This window comes from Gallus gallus, chromosome 1 (genome assembly GCF_016699485.2).
Source record: "Gallus gallus isolate bGalGal1 chromosome 1, bGalGal1.mat.broiler.GRCg7b, whole genome shotgun sequence".
NCBI lineage: Eukaryota > Metazoa > Chordata > Aves > Galliformes > Phasianidae > Gallus > Gallus gallus.
In genome coordinates this window covers 115533196-115550765 of record NC_052532.1, presented here as the reverse complement: position 1 = coordinate 115550765, position 17570 = coordinate 115533196, and the positions used below count along the sequence as shown (strand labels likewise).

The following is a 17570-nucleotide window of genomic DNA, read 5'->3' as shown; positions in this document are numbered from 1 at the left end:
AGATGGGGCATGTACTGTATAAAATAGGCCCATATTGTATATATGTCATTCAACGCTTTCAAAATTATATGGGCTATGTTAATTTTTTATTCTTGATGATGGGTAACACAGTGAAACTGTATTTAATAACTGAAGTAAAATGGAGCAAAGAGAAATGAAGTAAAAAGTAAAATACAAGCAAAAAATCACATTCAGCTTACAATAAATGTAACAATTTCAGCTATGATACCTTCAATATTATGTAATTATATTGTATTACTCTATAAAGATACTCCTTGTACAGTAACAAAAGTTTACTTTTCATCATAGAGCCTATAAAAATAGTTCATTTATTGCTCTCTTAGCCCCAGAGTTGGAAAGCAATGAATAGCTGGATGTAATGGATTTAAAATGCTGATGCTTTCCTTCCAATTAAGAAAGTAGGAAAGCCAGATGCCATCCAAAATTCTCTTACCCAGCCCATTTCTAAACTGAGCAAACAAGCCAGAAAACTCAAATTCATTCCTGGAGAGTAACAACATTATCTTCATAAAGCATTTTAAGATTTAACCTGCACAAAAATTAACCTCACTTTCTTCTTCTTCTCTGTAATGCTCAACAGTATAAACAGTCACGATAATTTATACTGAATGCATCTGATAACAAATCTTAAGCACTTTACTTTCCACTTCAGCATGAGCACTGTAAGATTAGCAAGACCACAGTTTCCGAGTGCTGTGCAAGTGCCTCAGGAAGCTCCTCCACTTTGGCTTTGGCTAAAAGCTCAGGGTTTTGCATTCACTCACAGCCCAGTTTCAAACTTTGTGACAAGGTTTGGAGCCAAGGCTCCACAGTCCAAAAGATGATAAAGAAAGGCTGCATTTGGACAAGTGTCTAGGAAACAACAGATATTTAACTGACGGTTTTATGCTAGACCACAAGATAATTTTAAGACACACTGAAAAGTATGAGACACTTTCTTTTCATCACAATAGCTACAATTTTGGAACTGGGAGTTCAGAACTGAAAGACATGAAAAGATCAGAATAGCTGTGCTTTTAAGAAGTCAAAGTATTACATTTTCTGGTACTTGGTAGGTAGGTTAACTGTCAGTCATATGCCTGGCTTGCATAGCTTGCTCACAGCTTCACTCACTACATACACATAAGTATACATTATTTATTGATGGTGTTCTATGTCTCTCTCTGATTTGTCTGACAGACGTTTCCTACTTGCTTTTGTGTCGTACTTATCTACATTCTGCAGGAGAAACAATTAACCCGAGTGATTTTACAGCTGCTCTTTGCTTTATTTTATCTTAGTGGAATTTAATTCAGATAGATTCATTTGTCCTGTGTCTAAGTTAAAAAAAAAAAAAAAGTGAAAGAGTCATGCCTTTAATGTTTGCTTTTACAATGAAAACTCTGGGCTCTTGGCTTTTTTTTTTTTTTTTTTTTCTGTGCTGAAATTCTGCATGGTTACACAACAATTAAAAGGGAGATTAAGAAGCAAGACAACAAAGAAGTATGTTTATAGAACTGGCCTGCTGTATCTCCCGTGTGGAGTATGTTAAGACTGCAGAACCTAAAACTAACACAAGTATATGTCACGAACTGATACATTTAAGGTAAGTAAAATACTCTCATGGGAAACTGTAGCATGGAAGAGGGTCAGAAAGTGGGGATGCATTGCTCTTAGAGTTAGTACACCGCCTAGCAAGTTTATATGGATAGTCACATATGGAACTTCTCAAGGAGCCAAATCTGTGCTCCTGAGAATCCAGCTTTGTCCTCAGCAGGACAAAGTTCAGTGAACTGCTATAATCTGTGTAAGAAAATAAGCTTGGCTGGGAAATAACTTGGAAGGCTTCCTTTGTGAAAAAGTACAGAGATGAAAGACTACTGTATTTTTGCGGAAGCATTCTAAATCCTTCAAAAGAATGGACACAGCAAGAGGCTGAGAAGACAGACACTATTAACTGGAAGTCAGCTATACAGTGGAAGAATAATGTCAAAGATTAGTACAAATAAAGAAGTCAACAACTACTAAATTTCAACAGATCATGACAGCAGGAATGCTGAGTTTTGGGGGGAAATAAAGTAAATTGCAGACTTCAGCCCAACTACTTCTCCCCACTCCAAGGCAACAGAGGTCTCCTAGGACTGCATAGTGGCCACATTATTTACTTAGCGGGGGTAAGCCATACACAAGGCAAAACAAGATTCACAGTATAGCTGAGTTTTATGTCCCCTCGTGCCCCAAGAGGATGGTCACTAGAGAAGAATTGGGTCGTGCAGCATGAGCAACTGCTTCTGTTGCAAAATCCAAAGCAGGCATTTGGTTCTGCTATCCATCACTGCTTTGGAGCTGTTCCTCCATGTCTGACTGGAGGATAACAAGTGTATGTGCGTTTGCATACTTTGATGACAAGGGTTGCTCTTCTAAGATATAATTTATCCCGAATTCTGAAATTAAAATCTGCAGTCTTCCTACCTTCATTATCATCCTTTTTTTAGAATTCAAGCTTTTTTAAAAAAAAAAAATCTTTAGGTAACACATGCAGTAGTCTTTGTTCTGCACATTTGTTTCACTTGCTTTTCAAATTTTTGATGAACAGTAATTGCCTATTTTGCCTCCTAAAACCTTAAATTTAGAAATTTTAATGAATAACTAAAACATCGCTAAAGAGCACAGACATGACTCTGCCTACTTCTGCTTTCCCACTTTCCAGGTCACCCTCAAATAAGTATGGGACCAAGGCCTCAAAGAACATAAGTGGTATTTTTATCTTCCTCTCCTTTTTCAAGTTTATAAAATCTTTAAATGCTGCACTAGACATAAGGAATATATTGAGGGGAAAAAAAAAACACATAAAGAAAAGCATTTGATAAAACACGTTTTAGAGAGATTTTGCATGTTTTAATTCAGAGGCAAAAGGGAGAGATTATTTCCTCAGTAGCACCACTTGCTATTCTGGGGGCCAAGATACCTCTGCTGTCCTTGAATGCAGAAGTTTGGTTTCTCAGAACACTGAGGAAGAAAGGGGTGAAGCTGATCTGCTGTCCTGGCTCATCATTCCCACTGGGACCAAACCACACGAAAAGGTGGAAGAACGCAGCAGCTGGTGCATCGCCACTGTGCTGCAATTTTCATGAGGCTGACAGTAGGCCAAGAAACTAAGAAATGACAGACTTGGAATACCTGAAACAGGTTGTACATTGTTGATAATTATATTTGCCATGGCAATGATGCCTACACCAATACGATTTTGAGAAAAATTACCAGCATGAATAATCTTACGAAGGAATTACTGAAATAATAGCTTTAGAGGAAAGATTAATCAGCTGTAAAAAAATTAAATTTTAACGAGGGAAAATGAAAAGCCTGAACATACCTAGCAGTAAGTAAATATCGCTGCTGAGGATTTTAACATTAAGTACTGCCTGACTTAACAAAGGCTGTGTTATTGCAAATGTGAAAATGATGAGATAAAACAGTTAAGCATCAAGGGAAAAACATAAAATGAAAAATAATAAAATGTGTATCACCATTCTTTTACACTGATGACAAAAAGAAAATTATATAAGCATTAAGAGAATGCTACCCATAGCTGCTCCATCTTCATGGAAGCTGCTGGAGGATTCACAATAGAGAAGTAGTAGTTCAAAGAATAAAAAAAGAACATACTGAGTTTAATAGCTAAAATGGTACAGAAAACTAAGAATTTGTGTAGTTGTGTTCAAACGTGAAATATTTTCCTTTGAACTTGTAAATAGCCTGGAACAGAAGATGAAATGGAAACTTGACACAAAAAACTACTAAGGATAATCAGCAGTGATCATTTTATCATGAACAATCAACAGTTACCCACGGCTGCTGGATGTGAGTAGCACATAAAGAGGTGGGAAGAGCAGCATGAAACATATCTCATGCCTACACTTAAGAATTGCCTAGACGTCTCTCACTGTAATGGCAAGTCATGTAACGGGACAGAGAAAAGGAGGATATTTTCCTTCATTGTGGTGCCACGAACTTACTCCTATGTGCCAGAGACTCCAATTGCTTTCCAGCACTTTCCCCCCACTGACTATCCTTTCTCTTCACTTTGACAGAGCTTTCAACTTCCTAACATCTGTTTCATTATTTGTAGCCAAATAACATTGCAATGATCCATTTCCAAGTACATCAGGGAAATCACACAACAATAGCAAACCAACTTAAACAACGCACAACTAGGTACAACACTGCATTGCGCAACAGACTTGGCCTTCTTCACACATAAAGGTTTGTTCTGAAGCTGCTGGAGTGACTGAAGCGCCACAGTGGCCAGATGGTTGAGTGACACTGGTTGAGTTTTGAAGGTATAGAATCATAGAATAGAATCATAGAATCCTTAGAGTTGGAAGGGACCTCTGAAGGTCATCTAGTCCAACTCCCCTGCAACGAACAGGGACACCACAGCTAGATCAGGCTGCCCAGGGCCTGATCCAGCCTGGTCTTGAAAGTCTCCAAGGACGGGGCATCAACCACATCTCTGGGCAACCTGTGCCAGTGCCTACCACCCTCAGTGTAAAAGATTTCTTCCTTATTTCTAACCTAAATCTACCCTCTTTGAACTTGAAACTGAAGTGTACTGGGAAGGCAAGGAGGAAGCATGTGAATATGCTATTAAATGATACGCATATTTCAGTTACCTGTACTATAGTCTTTATCACAGACATTGCATCACTGATTTCCTCCAGAAGCTACGCACAAATAGTTCAAGGCACATATTGCAAATAATAAGCAACTGAAGAAAGAAGGAAAAATGCATTAAAACTTCTTTTGTATTTGCTGCGGAACGGGGTTATATGGCACTGGAAACATGTGTGCCCAAGCAGTTGGGTTTTTAAAGTTTTCTCTCATTCATTATACTGTCTGAATGTGGAAACTGAACTCAGAAAGAACAGTTTATAGGGATTTTTTTGTCCCTCAGCAACAGATTCAGCTAAACACTCTCCTTGTAAGTATTTGTTGTATTAAGTATTTACATTGCAAGATGAAAAAGATAGTGCACCACATACACAACTGCAACACTGATTTTTTTTGTTGTTGTTCTTTTGTTTACTTTGGCAAAACCTGCCATCTACGTTCTTCAGTGGGCAATGGAACAAACTCAAATATCATCCATACACCCCAAAGCTTTACCTGTTTTGCAGGTAACTTATGGAGGCATAAAACTAAGCAGCAAACAATTCAGTGTATCTTACGCTATTTTTAACAGGCATAATTCTGTGAAATTTACTGCATATTTCACTCATTTTTTCTTCCCACTTAGACAACACAGAGGTAGTTCATGATAATATAAGAAAATGTCCAACATCCCCCTTAACACCAAATGTAAATAGCTAGAATGAATTACTCTTTATACTCACTTGATGTAATAGGGCACTTTGTTTGGCGAGATTGCCCTCTCCCAGGGGCCTTGGACAGAAGCTGTTAACCAATAAAGAAACAAATAAATAAATAACTGCACATGTACATGCATACATACAAACATACCTAGAAGAGAAACATGGGGGTCAAGTTCAAAGCAAAGAGGAAAGACAACATTAATCTCTAGAATTACAATTTTACACTAGGCCATGCTGATATTGGTCTGTTTGCTCAGTTGCCCATGAAGGCAGGAAGGATTAACCCGCTGTTCTGAAATTTCTGGGCTAATCTGAGTGAAATTGAACTCATTCAACTGCAAAGATAAATACAAAAAACTCCTTGGCTACTAAACTTCAAGAACAGATATGAAGCAGACCAGGCGACCTAACTCTGTGGTGTGCTCTTCTATAGGCTTCCTTCTGCCAATGTGTTTGGCTGAGTTTTCTTCAATTTCTTTTCATGTGTGATCAGCTCCTTACATCCATCTAAGAACAAAGTTAGACACTTGTTTACACTTCATGCTGAGCGAAGCTAAGCTGACATACCCTCTGAGCATTTTGTTTATTCTCCTGTTGACTTGTTCTAAGTGCAGAACAACTTCATTTTTATTTCTTCGCATGACTAACTGTGCTTTATTGACTTCCAATGACAACAAGTAATGAAGAAAATAACAGTGTGGGCACAAGAAACAGTGAAGAAATAACATTACTCACTATTGGCTATCACGGTGTTAAATGTCTACATCAACTTAGAATATAATGAAAATATTTTGTAACAAAGTCATATATAAAATGAATTGTTGACAAAATAGTTTTAAAGAATTAGGTTTTGTTAGAGGCATCTTATAATTTATGCCACAGTCTGAACACTACGTTGCTTCTTTCTTTGTTGGTTTAATTAAGAGGTTCTTATTCATCAAGAACTGTAGGACCAGAGATTTTCAATATCGTGATTTCTTTATATGAAAAGTGATCTAGCTGGAAAAAAAAATAAATAAATGGCTGCTTGCTTTCCCCAGTGTAATCCTTCTTTTTAGTGACCCCTGCTGTTCACGCAGGAAAAGAATTGTCTCCTGCACTCAACTCGGGATCATTTGGTGCAGTCTTTTCTTTCTCCTTCAAAACAGACAATTCAATAAGGCCACTCCCAGGCTGCAGGTACTTTAACAAAGTCAACAAATCCCTACACAATAGAGGAGCCACTTTATATATTTGTACCAGAACTGTTAACCACATAGGAGTCAATCTGCAGAGTGAAATTTGCTCTCCTCCTGTGCTGACAGACTGGAGTTGGAGGAAAGATGTGAGACTTTCTTATAAAAGTAGCTCCATTGGGAAGTTCTGATATTTTGGTGAATGTATAGACGTGGATTCTGGAGGAGGACTGGAAGGAGGATAGGGACCCCATTGAGGCAAGGGAGCGTGAAGTGAGCTAGAGCCATTTCATATGCGCTGGAAAGGAGAAGGGAGCAGGGTGCAGCCTGGGCAGTGGGACAGTGGCTTTTGTGTGCAGTATAGATGATGCTGGGAAGCTGGGACAAAGAAGGAATATGTCTGGAAGAAATCCAAATTTGGTGATCGTAGTTAAGATTACTGGCGGCCTATGAAACGCCTGCCATAGTGTGTTAGTAGGTCCTGTGGTTATTGACTTTAACCCCCAACAAACCACCTACAGCTCAGCTGAACGCACTGCTTTCCCAATACTTACATGGTTCTGCACTTTTTATGAAAGAAAGGAGAAATTAAATTCTGATGGCATGAACTGTGAAAACAGATAACTCTTGAAGTGCATCAGAAATGCAGAATGAATTATAATGACAGCTCCCATGGAAAAAGAGTGTGTTAATGCCATTGATGTATCATAACCCACATGTACAAAAGAACTGCACATTTTCCAATACCAATACACAAATACACACATCAATTATAGATAGTAAAACATTCTTTCCTGGGACAGGCACTGACTTTTTGTTCCATGCTCGTACTACAGTTCTACCACTCTAAGTTTGTTTGTTTTTTTTTTTTTAAATAAACACCCGAACAACAGATTGCCATATATTTTTGGAAGGTGTGCCTTTTCTATTTTTTCTGAATTTATCTGCGTAAGAGCTTAGCAGTCATAACTTACCACACTATCTTACATATGATAGTGTTCTGGATACTTTGAAAGAGGAACAAATACTTGCCTTCATGAGAACTAAGTGCTCTAGGAATAATAAAATTCTGTGATGTTCTGCATAATTGGATTTATCGTCCCTTCAAGACATTGCTGTGAAGCTGTCTATAATACACTTTTGCTTTCCTGGATGATTCCAGCCTTGCCCAAATTTGAGTTGACAAAATATGCGGTACTTTTTACAGCTATGCTGCAAGAATAATCATTCCATTTTTGGCAGAAGCCCAAAAGCTGAGAGCAGCTGTTTCTTATCGCTACGTACCAGTATGGGTTTAGTACCCATTTCAAAGCTAGCACAGGTAATGGACATGTATCTGTAATTCCTGGTTACAAGCATTTTACTTGTCCAACTAAACACACTTGCTGGCAAACACTTTTCTCTATGACACTGTAGTATCCACGCACTCATGAAGTAGGCATTTTTCCTTTTTGCCATGTGTAATTCAAAAGTGTTCTATTGTTCTAGCTTCCACAGAGTAGGCATCCATTACGATACGCCCAGCTACTTGCAGTGATGTCTACTGAAATTAAGTATTATAACAAAATACAGGACATTTTAAGAATGAATGTAGATTTCCCTATACTTTATTTTATTGTTATTCATTCTAATGGTTACCTAATTTGAGAGTTTTGTTTTTCCTGTTGGTGTGCTCATTCGAAGACTTGCTTTGCCTATTGTTCAGCGTAAGTAAACATGGTACTTGGTGGTAAGCCTACAACTTCGTTTGTTTGCAGAATGTATAATGAAACAGTAACGTGCTGGCTCTAGGAACATCAGCCATGTTTTAATCTTTGTGGGATTCTGAATGAAATATTAACTAGAATGATAGTATAATTCTGTATGTGTTTATATTGTGAAGCTAATCTGATTAATATTTCCCTGTAACACAACAAACATTGCAAAAAATACATGTATGTTGATGAATAGTAAACTATCCCTCCTCCAGCTATTCAAAGAGTTAATTTAGTATATCCACTGTTACAAATTACTCACAGTAGGCTTTACTTAAGCAACGAGCCCACACCTCTACTGACCATACAGTGGCACAACTTTATACTTTCAGGTTTAATTATGGGAAAAATCTTTTGAGTCTTAGCCATCACTTGTGGAGCTAAAGCTCCACTGGGAAACAATTTTAGGACAGAAACTGTGAAGTCACACATCCTAGTACCTATACTCCATGCAGTGTTATGTATAACTTATCAATTATTTTTTCTTAGGAATTCATTATATTAATTATATATGCATTTAATTTTCATGATATTTAAAGTGGAGCTCATCCACTTGTTCACAGCCAAGACCTACACTACCTGCTTGGTGACCACTCTAGCTGGAACGCAAGGTGCTTAATTACATTCATGTTTTATTAACACTAACAATTTGCTTCCTCAGCCTAGCTCTACCTGTGTGACTGCTATTTTTCTACCTGAGATGATCATTGTTATTATCTTTATGCAAACAAAGAGCTAGGAGCTTGTTTTATTTCTACACATAAAACGTGTTTTTATACCTATTATTTTTACTGCAGCTAGTTATGGAATTGGCAACTTCAGATAAAGGCAGGCAGGAACAACAGAACAATGAGACAGTTTTTGGGTCTGCAGAGGTTTTGCCTTCCTAACAATCACAAGTTCATGTGTTTAAAGTACTTCACGCTTTCAAAGAAGATGCATCGAGTGCTATCCCAATTATTTTAAAATGAGACCATTGTAAAAGATAAAATGTTGTGCTCTACAGACTTCAAAGAGCTTATGCTTCCCTTCCTGAGAGCATACACTAAATCAATGTTTCTCCTCCATAATCAGTTCCTGATACACACTGGGAGGTGCGTGCCCAATAAGTATCCCCATGTGACAATGGCATAATGCAAGGGTTTGCAACATCTATGAACTCTTTGACATCCTTTGCAACAAACATTAGAATACTTCTGACAAATATTATTTTATTCCAGATTTATAGAGAATTGATTTCTAAATTATGCGCATTTATTATTGTACCAAGTGAAATAAGAGAAAAATCAGATTGCGTTAGTGCAGCACTGAGGCCTGCTGTTGCACTATGTAGCTGAGAAACTGAACTCGGAACACAGTGACTGCGCAATTTAGAAGTTACAAGGCAGAAACATCAGTTAAAACCTGCCTTTCATAAGAGCTACACAGCATGGGGTCTATTCTGCTCCAAGTCCCAGCTTGCCATACTGCACACGTGGATGACTCCCAGGCATTTCAGTGACAGCTAGTTCTCAGTTTGGACTCTGCAATTCTTAAATCCAAGCAAACACCCCTTACTTCCCTGCAAAGCTTGCAGTACTGTCTGTTGCAGCAACTCATATGCAGACATATAAGGAATACATTATTTTCTGAACACATCTAATCAGTTTGAAGAAGGGATTATCAGTCACGCAAACATTCATCATGAAGTCAGAGACAGTATTACTTCATTTTATAAGAGTTATAAAAGAGGCTTTCCACCCTGTATTCCCTGCTGGAATCTTTGTGGCCAACTTATTTTCTACCTGCAGCCTAGGGTCGACATTGTATGATGCAAACCAAATACTGCATGCCTTACATCACAAACAGTATTTCCAGAAGCTTCCAAAGGCCACTTGCAATGCAAAATATAAAATCTAATTCTTCATTTTCTTAAATGTCACAGTACTGTAAAATGACAAAAATACAAGCATCTATTTGTTTAATAAAGAAATACTGCATGAAAAAACAGCAGAGCAATATAGTCTGCATTGATCCACATATCCCAAGCTACAGACACTTCATGTTGATAACAGTGGCTGTTGCACTCATGCACTGTTAAAAATAAAACCTTTAGAACTGTCGCATCATACTGTTGGTGACTTTTCTGCAAGTGGGATCAGATAAATACAAAAATAAATCTTTGCTAAATACACCATATAGCAAAATATGCTAGAAAAATTCTGACATCTCTATTGTGCCACAATCCAGGAATTTGAGGACTAAAGGAGTGCTCTAAACTTAACACAACTTACAACTCATGACAACATGGGCACATGGCTAAATGCATTAGAGTTAAACCTGTCAGTATAAAATACAAAGACTTCTTTTAGGAATCACAGGAATCGAACGTTACTTCAAAAATATGAAAAAGTATGTTGTGGGGTAAATTTTGCCCTAGCAACATAGCACTGCATCTAGTGCACAAAAGGCAATCCATCTTTTGAGTCTTATATTAAGAGTGAAGAATAACATTTGATTACTTGCAGATTATTTACTATTGCAGCATATAGAATTATCTACTGACGAAGAATAAAATAAAGAACCTAATATGGATGCTATCAAAAACAGGACAGGAATTTTCCTGATAACAAAACAAAACACTGTTTTCAAATTAATACCACACACTATTTTGAAGTGGTGGCAAATGAAAACCAACAAATAAAGATTTAGAATCAATTACCTATAGTTATCATTTTACAGTGCTTTTTTCTTGGAAGCATTTTTATTACAAACACAGGATATTAATTTCAAGGGAAAAATGTGTGCTTCCAGGTGAATAGAATGGGAGAACATCATTTTTTGAGGACTGACTTTATCATTTTGTTAAGAAATTTGTATTCCAATGAATTATAGAGGCACATTTGGTCATATAATATATACCTTGGGAGATGATAAGAAATGGTCAATACTCAAATTCTCAACAGAAGCACATGCAGTCACTCGGTATTTAGACAAAAGTAGAAAAAAAAATTAGTCAGGATCCTTTAGCTAGCTTGACCACATTCAAATGCTATTACAAAACCTCCGTGCTTCCAGAGAATTTTCAGAGTTAGGCTGATTCTTCTGAGACTACTTATCCTCCATCTTTTTATTATTCCTCGGTAATATTTTCTATTCAAAGCATTCACTGTGATTTCTAAAAGTATGAAATCATATATCCCACCGACATGGATGAATGGACATGGTCTTTGATGTCTGCATGTAAGAAGTGGTATCTGGAAGACAATATAAGATAATGTATGCAATGAGAAATAAAAGACAAAGATACTGCTGTTCACACTGTAAAATGATCTCTCAGGTGAATGGGTAAAATGTCTTAAGAGTCCTGGAACCCTGTCATTTTTAGAGTCGGATCTCTTCATTAGCAGGACGTGCCATTTTACAGACGTGTCGCCTGTGCAAGAGAGAACTTCACTCATCTTTGCTTTGCACAGGGATCTAAGCACTCAGAAAGCACTCAGAGAAATCCAGGATTTCTCATGAGAGTGGCCTAAATAACAGAAAAATTAAACAAAGGCCCAGATGGAAGAGAAACATAGAGATCTGAACCCCAGGAGCTCTGAGCATATTCAGAGAAGCAGAGTCCTAGGCTATCCAGCCCACTCCTTTGGTCATATTTTTCACTTCTAAACAAAAAATGACGACTGCATGAGCACTTCGATCACTAGTTTGTCATGCAGACTGTTGGCTCCACCTTTCCCAGCCTTTCTGTTTCTGAAAGAAAGCTGCAATGGCTGCTTCACTTCACGTTGAAGTCATTGCTATTACTGCTTGGAAGCCTGAAAGTACCTGGGAAGCACAAGCAGCACCTGGGACCTTCTAGTTGAGCTCAGAGCTACCTACCAGTTATATCTGAGCACTGCTCATGGAGCCATTCATTGACACACCACATGCCAACAGATGGTCTCACACTGGACAGTAAACTATGAGGCTTGCTTATGCCTTTAAAAGATGCAATATCTTCTGGTTTTTTTAGTGCTCGCAAATGATCCACATGAGTGAGCTACTACATTACAAAAGGGATTGATGGAAGGCTGGTTAGCATGAGAAATGATATTAAAAGCAATCTGTCATTAATCGTACCTCTCACTTACTGCATCTCAAAAAACATATTATTTTGATAATATAGGTGGGTTCTCCAATGAGAAACAATGAATCCCATTCTTTGCCAGAGGCAGCATCACAGATACAAATAAAGGAATAGTCAAAAAAAGTAAAATTATTCCAGAAGAGTAAGTAAAAACTCTGGAGTTGGCATTCTGTTGAAATCTGCGCTCAAAGTAGGGTTTCAAGTATTCTTTTTCATGCTTCAGTTTCTGTATATAGCTTCCAAATTAAGCACCACCATCCATGAAGGAATCACAGATTTTTTTTTTTTAATGACTTTGCTAAATATTTACCAGTTTCTTTTTAATAGGAAAAAGATTTTTTTTCTGCTATTTTTTTTTCACATCCCAATTTAGATCGTTTTAATTAAACAGCAAAACCTTCAAAATCTACAAACTGTGAATTCATGATATGTCTTGCACATATAATACATTTACCAGATGTATCTTAAAAACTATTCCTGCTAATGCTGAGAGCCTCAGTCCTCAGCAAAGTGGTCAAGAATACATAGGGAAGAGCTGGGACTCTGTGGAAACAGGTAGAGCGCGTCATCAGCTGGGGAAGCACGAAGGACTGATTGGAAGATCGAGACCTGAGGTGAGAAAGCCCAGCAAAAATGTGCATGAGGCCTGGAAAGGGGCAGGTCCATGTGCTAGCAGAGTGATAAGGAAAAGTCATAGGAACAGCTCTCAGAACAGGCTGTAAGTGCTTAGAAATGGCAACTACCACTCAATTCCTTGCCTGCATAGGATATGATAAATAGGTCATGGACAACTCCCCACTATTTCTGTGCCATGTTTTCAACAGCCTTATGTAGCTTCAAGCAAAAACAAACAGATGATGTCGTAATTTCTACATTTAAATTTTTAAAAAATATAACTGCAAATTAAGAGTGTACATAATATTTCTTCCAAGTGGGAGAGAAGTATAATTCAGTCACTGACAGAATGTGAACTTGTCTACAATACCAATCTTTTCGCAGAACTACTCAATAAGGTACTTATGAGGCCAGTTTTTATTACATAAGCACAGCTGGAAGTTGAAGGTTATCTCTCACACCCATGTACTATGCTAGTATACTCACAAGTATGTATGATAAAGTCGATGCTAAGTATGAGCATATACAATGGGGAGTTGAACATAAAGAATAAATCCAGCAGTAAGAATTATCATAGGTCATCTTTTCATAGTTATTGCCACTGTGAGTCTGATCCAACTTGGACTATGCTTGCCATCACTGCACTGAAAGACCATTCACAAGCTATTGATCCAACTTCATTTGACCTGCCCCATTCAGGTCAGCAATCCCTAAAAGCACTGATGCAGAAGTACGACTAATGCCAGATAGCAAAGACCCTGGCACTCCCTCTCTGAAAAAGCTACTTCTTCAACAGATCTGCTTCTGTCAGTGCAGGGATGTAGAAGAGTTATCTAGAAGGCATGTAAAAGCATACTTCCCTCGAGTATGGAAATAATGCATGATACTGAGGAACTTTATGCTTTGGGGATTTGATTCTTATGAAACACAAGGCTGAGAGATGCACTGGTGGTTTTCAGTAACTGAACACATACACTTGGGAAGGATTTGCTGGATACTTTCAGCATTTCAAGGTCCGGCTGGATGGGGCTTTAAGCAACCCGGTCTAGTGGGAGCTGTCCCTGCCTATAGCAGGGGGGCTGGAACTAGATGATCTTAAAAGTCTCTTCCAACACAAACCATTCTATGATTCCATGATTTCAAGTGCCTAATACCTAACTTTCTCAGGTACATCTATGAATATGTATTTGCACATGCTTGCACAAACAACTAAGACAGAGAGAGACAAGCAACTAATTAGACAGGATGTATATGCCCTTTTTTTTCTCCCCTCAATAATTTATCTGTTTTCAAGGCCAGCATGCTTTCCCCTGGCTCCATTTCCTAAAGCGATCCTCAAGTGGCAACAAGTGACCAGAATGATTTCCATTGTCTGCTGGCTCTGGTTAATGCACTTTTGGATTCATCTGCATTATCAGCAAAGTGGTATCTGTCACTCAAGTTGCCAAGCTGCACTCAGCAATGGCACAGAGAACAATACTGTGATGTTCAGTATGATAACACTGTTCGGATCATTCTATTCTCTTGCAAATTGAAACATAGTCTTGGTTAATGTACACCACGTTTTTCATTTCTGAGGAATATTCTTTCCCCAGGAACAAACTGTACATCAAATAAGAAAAAGGCATCTCTTTACATATTGCATTCATGTCATACACCCAGACCTCTCACACATTCCATCCTGGCAAATCTGACTTGCAGTAATGTGCACTGAGCAAATTATTAATTACCAGAGATTAAAAATTAATAAAAATAGATTTTGAAAAATTAAAAGAAATTAAAGAAAAATTAAAAGAAATTAAAGAAAAATTAAAAGAAATTAAAGAAATTGGTCTTATTCCTTCCCAGACCCACCATCTGATAAAAAAAAAAAAAAAAAAAAGGATGCAAGGCTGAACCACTGTGAGCCTCCATTGTGCCTCTATGGCACAAGATAGACTCTTTTTTAAAATATGGCATTCACCCCACTGTCGCTGTCTCTTTTTTTTCCTCCATTGCCTTTCTCACTCTGGCTGGTGGAAACATGTTTAACCAATTAAAATTACAATGCAGTATCAGCTGTAGAAAAGTTTGTCCTCTTCCCCAGTGTGAATGTAGCTGTACAATAATAGCAACATTCATTTTTGATGTCTAGATAGCTTGTCCCTCTGCATGGAGGAGACCATTATCCCGTGACTGTTTTCTGTTCTGCTGATATAATCTCTTAAATAAAGTTTCACTGTTTACTTTCTTTAATTGAAGTACAATAGCAAAGACATGGTCTTTGAAAAGCTTCATATTAGTTGCTGCCTTAGAGCTTTGAAGGTGTTTCAAGTTGCTTTTCAGCATACTTCAAAACATCCTTGATGAAAGAGTGCATATGGAGCTGGAGTGGGAATGTTACTGGCAAAACTAATGGCACTTATATTTTATGCAGAGTTGTAAATGTTTACTTAACTGCAAACCTTCTGCCAACTTTCTCACTATGGTTTTGATCCTCTTACTACTCTGCTAAGTGATAAAATCCTACAAAGCCCATAGACAAAATATTTTTCTTGCCTGCCTTATTTTGTCCCTTTTTGGAGCTGAATAGTTCCTGAGTATCTCTCCCACTCTCTCTCTCTCTTTTTTTTTTTCTTTTTTAATCCTTTTTGGGTTGCAATCATCAGAAACTCTTATATTTTTCAGTATCATTTTATTTCCTTAGTCCTAAAAGGGAATCTTCAAACAATGAAGCACAGGTTGGCAATGACAAATGCATGGGCAAACAGACCTGATACTCGCAGTCATTTTCCTTTTACTGTGGACTATGTGAACTTATTTAAAGCAATAAAAAAAAAAAAAAAAAGAAAGAAAAAACATTTTAATATGGTCTAAAATAGAAACTCAGTGCAACTATAGTTGGCACACAACTACAATCAATTGAGTGTGCAAGCTGAGCAAGAAAAATGGAAAATTACTCACTGGTAAGAAAATGCTGGGAAGTAGGGCCAAAATCCCTGTGAGCTTCATGCAGTTGCCTGATGCGCTCATCAATGGCCACCTGTGAAGAGAGGAGAAAAAAAAACCCATGACTTTCTGCAAAAAAGTAACAAGTAGCAATTATAGTCAGATACTTTTTTCATTAGAGAACATTCTGTTTAAAATTAAGAAGGCTCCTGCAACAATCGGGGATTAACTGGGATTTAATGTGTCTTTTTCAAAAGAAAGGAGGTCAAAAGAGGTTTTTTTCCCCTAAATTAAATCGATGTTGGAACAAGTTAAAAATGAACAGGCTGATAAATAAAGGTACGGCAAATTTGCCTGACTATATGCACTTGCAAAGTCTATGACCATTGACTGCCATTACTGAAGTCAGAAACATTTCTCTATGTTAATACTTCTACTGGACCTAGTGCAGGAGTACTTTTTGAGGGTATACGCTATAAAGCAGCATATGAAAAGTAATCTATTTTAATGTGGACACAGTAACCATATTTTGGAAGAATGCTGAATTGAGGGTACTCAAATCACATCTGGGTGCAAACATTTCTCTATTTTTATTTTTTATCCCCTTGATCCTTTCTTCCTTGGAAGATGTTCTTTCCAGGACTGCCAGGATTGCTCTATGGATTGCCAGTAGGGAGTGGCTTCCTGTATGAGAATGACAACATCCAGTCTGCAATCAGAACAGCCTATAGGACCCCTGTGACATTTGTCACCACTGTTAACTCACAGTCCATACAACTTCTTCAAGTGTGGCAAAGCCAATAACACTTATCATTACAAAATATCCAGGAGAGATTTGAGTTGCTCGAAATTATCACACTGAGCAAAAAAAGAAAGAAACTAAATACCTCAGAGTAAACTTTCAAACTGAACAACCTTGGACGTGAGCCAGGAAATATCTCTGTCTAGAGGTAACTTTCTTAATACAGAGATGAATAACAACTGGGGAATCCTGAATACTCTTTGAGAGCAATCACTTCAGAATTCAAAGGTACTCCATTTGGTTACCAAAAAGTGCCAGTTACTGACCTATTGTATGCAACCTTTTAGGTGCCCAAAGATGGTGTCACTGTTGATGTTAGAACAAAGAATATTATTGAATTCGGTCTGAACAATTTTTACTAAGATGTAAATGATAAAATAACAGAATTTGAAGTCACAGTTACTGGAAAAAAAAATGAAGAAACAATAATTACTTAAAATTCCTGAAGACTCGGTACCTCTTCCAATAAATGAAAGTTGGATTTCGCTTTATGGCTGCAACTCTAACTAGGGGGATAAACAGAATTGTATCCACCAGTCAGAGAATCACAGACTCATAGAATGGTTTGGGTCTTCATAGCTTTGTCATGATTCTTGCAAAAATGTTTTCACTTCTCATTACCAAGAACAAGCAATAGGTAATTTGTCAGTTTAAATTTTGTCTTAAATTTTTCCTAGGAAGCAAATGAAATAAGTTCCACCAATATAAATATATCCAGTAGTTTATGCTATGCACTGAACTAAATGCAGTCTTCCTTAGAACAAAATGTGCAAAACTGCAGTTGTGCATGAAGAAAACAGCAAATTTTTTAAC

The 17570-nt window shown here is 37.5% G+C and overlaps 1 protein-coding gene across 32 annotated transcripts in view; it reads right to left on the bottom strand.

Moving 5' to 3' along the window:
• The window catches only part of DMD (dystrophin), a 1163614-nt gene that overhangs the window by 106546 nt on the left and 1039498 nt on the right, over nucleotides 1-17570 (bottom strand). For all 32 annotated transcript variants that reach the window (XR_006934806.1, XR_006934864.1, XR_006934881.1 and 29 more), the window contains 2 exons: nucleotides 15971-16049; nucleotides 5394-5454 (listed from right to left, as the gene is read on the bottom strand). Coding sequence is in view for 29 of the 32 variants with exons in the window: in XM_046919009.1 (XP_046774965.1) it covers nucleotides 5394-5454; nucleotides 15971-16049 (140 nt within the window). In the remaining 3 variants the exon portion in view is untranslated. The remainder of the gene's footprint in view (nucleotides 1-5393; nucleotides 5455-15970; nucleotides 16050-17570) is intronic.